This window comes from Oenanthe melanoleuca, chromosome 4A (genome assembly GCF_029582105.1).
Source record: "Oenanthe melanoleuca isolate GR-GAL-2019-014 chromosome 4A, OMel1.0, whole genome shotgun sequence".
Lineage (NCBI taxonomy): Eukaryota > Metazoa > Chordata > Aves > Passeriformes > Muscicapidae > Oenanthe > Oenanthe melanoleuca.
This window is the reverse complement of record NC_079338.1, coordinates 19,385,021-19,395,656: the sequence shown is the minus strand read 5'-3', so window position 1 is coordinate 19,395,656 and position 10,636 is coordinate 19,385,021. Positions and strand designations below refer to the sequence as shown.

Here is a 10,636-nt window from a genome sequence, read left to right as displayed (position 1 = left end):
GCTCTGCCCCTGGAGCTGCTCAGCCATGGGACAGCAGCAAACCAGCCTGTTCCAGGAGCCATGGGCAGCTCTGCTCAGCCTGCCAGGGGAGGGAGTGCCTTAAAAACTGACTCTGTGAGTTGCAAATTTTCTGTTGTCAAGGACAGTCCCCAAAAATGGCTGAAAAAAGGAGAAAGCTGGAGTTCCTCAGGATAAATTGCATGGCAGGTCTCCTCCCTAAGAAATTCGTTTTACTGTGCTTACATGTCATTTTTGCAGAGCCAAAGTCAGACCAAACCCTGGTGGTTCTTGTCTTGTCTTGCATCAGGGAGGGAACTGAGCTCCAGCTTTCAGAGCTGGTAAATCCCACTTGGTGTCCCTCAGCCACAGAACACTGCAACAGCATCCTGGCTGGTCCTGGCTGGTCCTGGCTGACCAGGTTCCCTCTGGCTCAGGACAGGAAGGACAGTTTAACCAGAGGGGTCTCTGTCCAGGGAAAGCTGAGCCAGGTGTGCTGCTGGTGCAGCAGAGCCCTTGTGGCACCTGCTGAGATAGAACCAGAGCCCAGACAGGAGGGAGGCTGCTCAAGAGAGAATTCTTTATTAGAACTCAGGAGTTGTTATGCACAGATCCTGTCCTGCCAAAGTCTCCTGGTCAGGATGTGCCAGGAGACCCTGAAAGCCACAGAGCTGGGGCTGCCTGCAGCAGGGACTCAGAGCAGCAGAGACTCAGAGCAGGAGAGACTCAGGACAGGAGAGACTCAGGGCAGGAGAGACTCAGAGCAGCAGAGACTCAGAGCAGGAGAGACTCAGAGCAGCAGAGCTGTGCCAGGCTGGCCCAGCTGGGCACAGCCTGGGTACCACAGCATCCCTGAGCTCCTTCCAGAACCTGCATCCCACAGGACACGGGCTGGGCACAGCAGGAGGGGCACTGGGCTCACTGGGCACACTGGGCACACCTGGGCACACCTGGCACAGCTGGGCTCACCTGGGCACACCTGTGCACACTTGGGCTCACCTGGGCACAGCTGGGCACAGCTGGCACACCTGGACACACTGGGCACACCTGAGCACATTGGGCACACTGGGCACAGCTGGCACAGCTCCCCAGGCAGGAATTGGAAGGATGAACGTGGCTGAGCAAGAGACACAACCATGCCATGAGGTAAAGCAAAACCAGGAAAAGAGCAGAGAGCTCTGTGGTACAGAGAGCTCCTGCACTGTGGCTCCCAGAGCAGCAGGGCCTGAGCCCTGCAGAGCCCTGGGCTGGCAGAGCTGAGCTCCCTGCAGAGCCTGCCAGCCCCGGGCTGCCCTGCTGCCTTTGGGCTGGCACTGGGCTGGGCGTTGGGGGGGCTTTGGGCTGGCACTGGGCTGGGCTTTGGGTGGGCTTTGGGCTGGCACTGGGCTGGCACTGGGCTAGGTTTTGGGCTGGCACTGGGCTGGCACTGGGCTGGCACTGGGCTGGAATTTGGGCTGGCACTGGGCTGGGTTTTGGGCTGGCACTGGGCTGGCACTGGGCTAGGTTTTGGGCTGACACTGGGCTGGGCTTTGGGCTGGGCTTTGGGCTGACACGGGCTGGTACTGGGCTGGCACTGGGCTAGGTTTTGGGCTGGCACTGAGCTGGGTTTTGGGCTGGGCTTTGGGCTGGCACTGGGCTGGAATTTGGGCTGGCACTGGGCTGGCACTGGGCTGGCACTCTCTGCACAGCCCAGGGCTCTCTGTGCAGGTGAAGCCCAGGGGTCAGAGCTGCTGCAGGGGCTGCAGCTGCTGAGCAGCCCCAGGCTGTGCTGGAGGGACAGCACAGGAGAAGGGGCAGGGAGATCCCCACTGGGCAATGCAGAGGGCCCAGAGCTGTTCTGCAGGAGCTCAGGGCTCTCAGAGCTGTTCTGCAGGAGCTCAGGGCTCTCAGAGCTGTTCTGCAGGAGCTCAGGGCTCACAGAACTGTTCTGCAGGAGCTCAGGGCTCACAGAACTGTTCTGCAGGAGCTCAGGGCTCTCAGGGCTGTTCTGCAGGAGCTCAGGGCTCACAGAACTGTTTTTTCAGGAGCTCAGGGCTCTCAGAGCTGTTCTGCAGGAGCTCAGGGCTCTCAGAACTGTTCTGCAGGAGCTCAGGGCTCTCAGGGCTGTTCTGCAGGAGCTCAGGGCTCACAGAGCTGTTTTTTCAGGAGCTCAGGGCTCTCAGGGCTGTTCTGCAGGAGCTCAGGGCTCACAGAGCTGTTCTGCAGGAGCTCAGGGCTCACAGGACTGTTTTTTCAGGAGCTCAGGGCTCACAGAACTGTTTTTTCAGGAGCTCAGGGCTCACAGAGCTCTGGGCTGGCAGCCACAGCAGCCCCTGGGCTGCTCCAGGTGTGCACTCTGCCACTGCACCTGTGCCAGGGCAGAGCAGCTCTCCCAGTGCCTCCAATTCTGACAGACAGGCATCCAGTCAGACATCCAGCAGGTTTCCTAATGGAAGGTTTGATCCAGAAGAAAACCTGTGTCACTTTCTAATTTATGGGTGCTGAAAGAAATATTCTGGATCTGGTCTTCTGATGAAGCCCCATTCTTGTCTTAACTCTGCTTCCTGGGGCAGAATATTACCTTCACTCACTGTCTGTGAAGTCACATTTAACTCAAACTTTCCTAATTAAATCCTAATTATGGCTCCAGAGACTAGATGTGAAGCCCTGGGTATGATCCCCACTTGGCTCACAGAGTACAGAACCCTTTGTCTGCTACCAGACTGCAGCAGGATTATTCCCCTTCCAGCCCTCAGTAACTGCAGGAGAAAATACTGCTGGAGCAGGTTTGTCAGAAATGTAACTGCCAGGAACATCTGCTTGTGGCTCATCCATCTGCACGTCTCACCTCCCCCAGCAGCCTTTGTCAGCTGCTGGCTCAGAGCTCTGGGACAGGATCTGGCAGGGAGTGGGTCAGACACAGCTCAGAGGGATTTGGGAGCCAGGAATTCCCTTCTGCAGATGGGCTGAGGGCTGGAGCTGCTGGGGGGAATAAAATGAGCACTGGAGCCCAAAGCAGAGCAGCTGCTTTACCCCAGGGCAGGCAGCTCAGCTCTGGCCAGCTCTGCTGCAAACACACCTGCCCTAGAACCAGGCTGTGTGCTCCCAGGGACCCAGTCCTGCTCTGGGACAGCACCCAGGGGCTGCAGGGCGGGGATGGCAGGTCGGGACAGTGCTCCCCAAGGACACCCCACCTTTGGCTGAACGGAGGAGATGATCCAGACCCACTGACTCATCACAACATCTGCAGCAACCACGAGCACATCTGCAGCTTTTGAAGGATTTCTGTGCCTCACCTTCCTCACCCCATGCCCAGGCCAAGGGGAGCCTGAGCCCTGTGAGAGGCCAGAGCTCCTCCCTGACCATTCCAAGGAAGAACAAATCTGCAGGGCTGACCTGAAACAACCTCCTTCCCTCCCCCACAGCCCTGCAGTGCCCAAAGCAAAGGTGAGTTCCTGATGTGTGCTTACAGGGAATGACAGTCACACAGAAAGATTTTCAACATTAATTACAGCATCTTTTAACTTCATCATTTAATTGCCAACCCTTTTCCCTTCAAATTAACCATGGATGTACAGCATATAATCAAACAAGCTTTTTTAAAAAGTACATCTTAATATAAATAGTTTATTCAGTGCATGGTTGTGTATACAACAAATAATAAACAACTCTTTTTGTACCAGGCAGAAAGCTGCCTGGACAGAACTAATTCAGGTTTGGAGCACAGAATCCAACGATGATTAATGCACAAAATCTTACACATCATGCAACTCTATGCCAATATTCCAACTTTCTCCCATGCAACAGACATGATGGCCTAAATGGAAACCTAACTACATTTTTGAACAATTGTTTCCAATAGCATGTATAAGTATAAGTTGTTTAGGGGTAACCTGTCCTACTTCCTCCTACACTACACTCACGTGCCCCTTACAGTGAAAGGACTTTTACAAATAAGACGTTTCTTATAAAAAATTAAGTCACCTTAATTCCACAGTTTCTGTCTTTAGAAAAGAAGCCACAACGATAGTTTAACATGACACACAAAATGGAATTAAGAGAAATCTACACTGGAGGATAATTTTATCCCTTTCTGTTAACTTCCACTTGGGATAACAAAACAACTCAATTCCTACAGACTGGGGTTAGCACAAGAACTTTACCAGAAACTACAAATCTATAAAAATTTATATTTCGTTGTGTTTAAAACCACAAGAACACTGTTTGCTTGAGCCTGAGACACCAACTCTCAGTTCCAACCCTGAATTTTGAATTATTTTTTTAAAGACACAGCTTTAAAGACCCATTGGAGTTCAGAAATCAAAAAGTTGCACTATTCCAAATTAAAGGAAACATTTTTTTTATCAAGCCTTAGATATAAAACGGTAAGCCAAGGAAACAACAGAGTTTACATATTTGTTTTTTGTTTGCCCCTATAAAACATACAAGCATTAAAATTTCCTTTGAAGAGCAAAAGTGGTCTTTTTCTGAGTTGGAAAGCAAATTCTTATCAGCAGTGAACGCTGTGAAACGTTTTTGTTTTGTTTTCCACCAAGCATAGGAGAGAGAGAGAAAGAGAGAAAGAAGTGAGAGAGAGAAAGAGCTGGGCATTTCCTCCTGGAGCTGCCTGCAGTGCTGCTGCTCCCAGCTCCGGCGGGCCCCAGGCACACTCGGCATGCCTGGCTGCTCCTGGGCACCAGCAGCTCTGCTGGCACGGGGACGGAGCCAGAGCCTGTCCTGGCTGGAGGGTGGTGAGAGCTGGAGGAGAATGAACTGCATCCCGAGGTAAGGTCTGTCCTGAGAGCCGGGGCTGGCCTGGCTACGTGGACTCGTTCTGGCTCATGGACTTGCCCCCGTTGAGCACCCCGGACACGCTGCGGCTCTTGGTCGGGGTCCCGCTGCCCGAGCGGGAGAACTCGGTGAGGTCGTGCAGGGAGGGCTCCTTGTACATGGCCACTGCAGGGAGAGAGGGGTCAGCACAGCTGGGCACAGCTGGGCACAGCTGGGCTGGGAGAGAGGGGGTCAGCACAGCTGGGCACAGCTGGGAGAGCAGAGTCAGCACAGCTGGGCACAGCTGGGCAGGGAGAGAAGGGGTCAGCACAGCTGGGCAGGGAGAGAGGGAGTCAGCACAGCTGGGCAGGGAGAGAGGGAGTCAGCACAGCTGGGCACAGCTGGGCACAGCTGGGAGAGCAGAGTGTCAGGGGGCACAGCTGGGCACAGCTGGGCAGGGAGAGAGGGAGTCAGCACAGCTGGGCACAGCTGGGCACAGCTGGGATGGGAGGGCATCAGGGAGCACAGCTGGGCACAGCTGGAATGGGAGAGCAGAGTCAGCACAGGTGGGCACAGGTGGGAGAACAGAGTGTCAGGGAGCACAGCTGGGCACAGCTGGAGAGAGCAGAGTCAGCACAGCTGGGCACAGCTGGGAGAACATAGCACAGCTGGGCACAGCTGGAGAGAGCAGAGTGTCAGGGAGCACAGCTGGGCACAGCTGGGATGGGAGAGCAGAGCATCAGTGGGCACAGCTGGGCGAGCAGAAGGTCAGTGAGCACAGCTGGGCTGGGCTGGGCTGGGGCAGAGCCCAGCTGCACACACTGGGATGGCTCAGCCAGCAATGTGAACTGGAAGGAGACTCAAAGCCAGGGCAAGGGGAGCTCTCCCATTGCTGACCCCCCCTGACCCCTCTGGGCTCCTCTGACATCTCCCACAGGGACAGCACTGCTGCTCCCTCTCACCCTGCCCAGGGCACTCCCACTGCCCTGCAGGCCTGGGCTGACCACAGCCTGCACCTCCTCAGGAGCAGAGAAGCAGCTGAGCAGGTGAGACTGACCTGTCTGAGCTGTGCTTGACAGACCCCAGGCACAGCCCAGGACACAGCTGGCACAGCTGCACACATCACACACAGGAACTGAACACACCATCAGGCCAGGCAATGGGGCAAACAAACATTACCTTTTAAGGGTTTTGGAAGAAAGTGTGCTGCAGGTTTGTTTTTCTTCACGTGGTTTCCTTTCATTATTTCTCCTTCTTTGTTAAGACCCAAATACCAGCCCCGGCCAGACTGCTGCTGTCTGTAGATCATGGAGGAGTATGTCACATAGTAGTTCTCAAATACTGACTCCTTGAACTTGCATTCAGGTGTAAAATGTTCCTGTAAGAAAGCAACAGGTCAATACTTGCAGGGCTGAATCTCAGACCAGTTAATGAAAAAGCACCCAGTATGATTGCTTTGTGAAAGTCAGAATATGCCTCTCATCCCCAGATACCAGTTATGAAACACGGGCCCTAAAAGTATTAACAGGAGAGTAACACAATTTGGAACCTGGGAAATGATGCTGTGAGCAGCCCTAAGTGGAATGTAATGAGATCCTTTTGGACAATGAGTAAAAATCTGAGTGAAGGTTTATTGATTGCTGCAGCTAATGGAGATCAGCAGGCACAGAGCCCTGTCTGTCTGTCCTGTTCTGACTGTCCCTCTTCTGACGTCCCTGTTTTGACTGTCCCTGCTGTTCTGCCGTCCCTGCTTTTCTGCCTGTCCCTGCTGTTCTGCTGTCCCTGCTGTTCTGCTGTCCCTGTTCTGCCTGTCCCTGTTCTGACTGTTCCTGTTCTGCCTGTCCCTGTTTTCCTGTCCCTGTTCTGCCTGTCCCTGTTCTGACTGTCCCTTTTCTGACTGTCCCTGTTTTCCTGTCCCTGTTCTGCTGTCCCTGTTCTGACTGTCCCTGTTCTGACTGTCCCTGTTCTGCCTGTCCCTGTTCTGACTGTTCCTGTTCTGCCTGTCCCTGTTTTCCTGTCCCTGTTCTGCTGTCCCTGTTCTGACTGTCCCTTTTCTGACTGTCCCTGTTTTCACTGTCCCTGTTCTGCTGTCCCTGTTCTGACTGTCCCTTTTCTGACTGTCCCTGTTCTGCTGTCCCTGTTCTGCCTGTCCCTGTTTTGCTGTCCCTTCTGTTCTGCTGTCCCTGTTCTGCCTGTCCCTGTTCTGCTGTCCCTTTTCTGACTGTCCCTGTTCTGCTGTCCCTGCTGTTCTGCTGTCCCTGCTGTTCTGCTGTCCCTGTTCTGCCTGTTCCTGTTCTGCCGTCCCTGTTTTGCCTGTCCCTGTTTTGCCTGTCCCTGTTCTGCCTGTCCCTGTTCTGACTGTCCCTGTTCTGACTGTCCCTGTTCTGCCTGTCCCTGTTCTGCCTGTCCCTGTTCTGCCTGTCCCTGTTTTCCTGTCCCTGTTCTGACTGTCCCTGTTCTGACTGTCCCTGTTCTGACTCCCTGTTTTGCCTGTCCCTGTTCTGACTGTCCCTGTTCTGACTGTTCCTGTTCTGACTGTCCCTGTTCTGCTGTCCCTGTTCTGCCTGTCCCTGTTCTGACTGTCCCTGTTCTGCCTGTCCCTGTTCTGACTGTTCCTGTTCTGCCTGTCCCTGTTTTCCTGTCCCTGTTCTGACTGTCCCTGTTCTGACTCCCTGTTTTGCCTGTCCCTGTTTTCCTGTCCCTGTTTTGCCTGTTCCTGTTCTGACTGTCCCTGTTCTGACTGTCCCTGTTCTCCTGTCCCTTTTCTGACTGTCCCTGTTTTCCTGTCCCTGTTCTGCTGTCCCTGTTCTGCTGTCCCTGTGCAGTGCCCTGGGTGACCCCCAGCCCCTGCCCTCTGCCCAGCTGTAGATCAGCCCCAGACAGGGGAAAGGCTCTCACAGCAGAGCAGCAGTGCTGCAGCAGCAGCAGCTCCTCCCAGAGCCCTGGGAATTCTGACAGCATCTCACCTATGGGCTCTGGAACCCACAAAAGATGCCAGAGGAAGGGCTTGGTGTGGCCATGCAGATGTTAACATCCCCTGGTGCCTGTCATGCGCCCCACAGCAGCCAGATGTTTGCTGCAGGGGAGCTGCCCTTGTGCTCACAGTGCCCTGCAGGGGCCTGAGAGAAAGGAGGAAAATGGTGCTTGTATAACCATTGTAATTTTGATTTTAAAATATCACAGGAAATTAAATGTCTCAGGAGCTTTAGATATTCTTATCTAGTTTCTAAAATATTCTCATGTGAGAAAAGGGTGGTGTTGGGAAAAAAAGAAACCCACCACTGCATTTTCTGCACATCTTTTGCCATTTTGTCCTTATAAAAGAAAGAAAAAAGCTCCCATTCTCTGACTGGCATTTGCTTCAACAAAGAATGTGAAGCAAGCAATTTTCCTCTTTTTTTCCCCTTTAAGCTAATTGGTTGTTATTTAGTTAATTGACAATTGGTTTCAATTGCTGTCAAATAGGGACAGTCACTGCATTTTTGTAAGGTTTCTGCATAAAAGCCTTCCCTCCCTGTTCCCTGCCCAGCACAGCCATGGAAACAAAGACCATTGCAGGGAATCATCCAATTAGCAGCAAAATGGAAAAGCACAGTGCTCCCACTGGCAGATGATGGTTTATGTACAGTAATTTGGAGCTGCTTTGGGTACAAAAGGCAGCACAGCACAGAGGGGCAGACTGCAAACAGAAGCAGAACATTTCCTCTGCAGCTCTCAGGAAGCAAATTCACCTCAGAAGGAGCAGCAGCCCAGAGGGACAGAAAGGGACAGGAGGAAAGACACAGAACCTTCCCTCACTCCTGCTTCTCCTTGGCTCTCCTGGAATGCTGTGCTCCTGGGAGTGAGCTGAGCTGCAGCCCAGCCTGCCACCCCCAGAGCATCCCAGGGAAATAAATCCTGGAGCATCCCAGGGAAATCCATCTGGGAAATCCCAGGGAAATCCATCCTGGAAATCCTCCCTGGACTGCCCAACCTGCCACCCCCAGAGCATCCCAGGGAAATCCATCTGGGAAATCCCAGGGAAATCCATCCTGGAGCAGCCCAGATCCTGCAGGGGCTCCAGGGGCTGGATCCTCTGGACAGACAGAACAAAGACACCTCTCCATGACACACTCAGTAAGGAATGGAGCCTGGGGACATTCCATGAAAATGGACTTTTCTGAGCTTGGCAGGTGCAGCCCCAGTGACAGGAACAGGAGTTCCCTGAGCACATCAGAGCAGGGGACAGGACAGGGCAGGAGCTGCAGAGTGGCCACTGTGGCACCTCTGCTGGCAAATCCTTCACTGATACACTGAGGGAGAGTGTGCTGGGGCCAGGAAAGGGCTGGGGCCAGGAAAGGGCTGGGGCCATTAATGTGCTGGTGTCATTAATGTGTTGGTGTCATTAATGTGCTGGTATCATTAATGTGCTGGAGCCATTAATGTGCTGGAGCCATTAATGTGCTGGTGTCATTAATGTGCTCATTAATGTGCTGGTATCATTATGTGCTGGTGTCATTAATGTGTTGGTGTCATTAATGTGTTGGTGTCATTAATGTGCTGGTGCCATTAATGTGCTGGTGTCATTAATGTGCTGGTGTCATTAATGTGCTGGTGCCATTAATGTGCTGGTATCATTAATGTGCTGGAGCCATTAATGTGCTGGTGTCATTAATGTGCTGGAGCCATTAATGTGCTGGAGCCATTAATGTGCTGATATCATTAATGTGCTGGTGCCCACTAACTCTGAGGGTTCCCTGCTCACACAGCCAGTCCTAAGGAAAACCTAGAAACACAAGTGTTGAATTCCAAGGCCAGTTCTTTCCTCTCTCAGCTGCCCTTTCAGTCCACCCTTGCAATGAGAACAATGCAAATGAGTTCTGCAAAGTCCAGTGTTATGGCTCCATTATTACAGAAAACAGATGAAAACAGCTATTTCTGTGAGACAGAAATTTCCAGTATTTCCATCTGTGCTCGCCTCAAAGGTCACTGCTGATGGCAAAATGACAATGAAGTGCAGCCACTGAAGCCCCCCACAGCCCTGAACACTGAGTGAATGAAAGGATAAAAAACAGTGGAAAGGCAGCTCTGGGTTCCTGCAGCTGTGACTCAGCCACGCTCCAGGGAGCAGCAGATGAACTGTCAGGGGCTGCTGGCTCTGAGCTACTGAGAGGCTCCAGGAGCACACCTGGAGCTGCACTGACTATGGGAGAAATAATTAAAAAAGAGTCATTTGGAGTATGATAATATGGTAAAAAGGCTCGTGGAAGACAATTGGAGTAGCTGCATTTCCAGGCAGTTGACTAGATTATATCTAAAATAATTCAGGCTGCATTACAGAATGCCAGCCTGAAAGCTAAAATACCATCAAAGCCAATCTGGAATTCTTCCTGCTCTATTTGTGCAGGAGACACATCTGAGGGCCAAACCCCTCCAATTAGCAGCAGCACACCCACCCACAGTGCAGGAAAAATGTTCATTATTCTGTGCTCCCCACGAGTGTGGTGCAGAATTCCACAGCCAGAGGAGGGCAAGGCTGCTCCAGGGAAGGATTCATGTGCTCCAGGGAAGGGTTCATGTGCTGAAAGGAAGGGTTCATGTGCTCCAGGGAAGGGTTCATGTGCTGGAAGGAAGGGTTCATGTGCTGGAAGGAAGGGTTCATGTGCTGAAAGGAAGGGTTCATGTTCTGAAAGGAAGGGTTCATGTGTTCCAGGGAAGGGTTCATGTGCTCCAGGGAAGGGTTCCTGTGCTCCAGGGAAGGGTTCCTGTGCTGGAAGGAAGGGTTCCTGTGCTGGAAGGAAGGGTTCATGTGCTCCAGGGAAGGGTTCATGTTCTGAAAGGAAGGGTTCATGTGCTGGAAGGAAGGGTTCATTTGCTGGAAGGAAGGGTTCATGTGCTGGAAGGAAGGGTT

The 10,636-nt window shown here is 52.7% G+C and overlaps 1 protein-coding gene across 4 annotated transcripts in view; it reads right to left on the bottom strand.

The window, feature by feature from the left end:
* Window positions 1-3,484: 3,484 nt before the first annotated feature.
* FGF13 (fibroblast growth factor 13) overlaps window positions 3,485-10,636 on the bottom strand; it is a 152,439-nt gene continuing 145,287 nt past the window's right edge. For all 4 annotated transcript variants that reach the window (XM_056491096.1, XM_056491099.1, XM_056491098.1 and 1 more), the window contains 2 exons: window positions 5,926-6,124; window positions 3,485-4,932 (listed from right to left, as the gene is read on the bottom strand). In XM_056491096.1, the coding sequence (XP_056347071.1) occupies window positions 4,796-4,932; window positions 5,926-6,124 (336 nt within the window). In that variant the 3' untranslated portion in view covers window positions 3,485-4,795. The remainder of the gene's footprint in view (window positions 4,933-5,925; window positions 6,125-10,636) is intronic.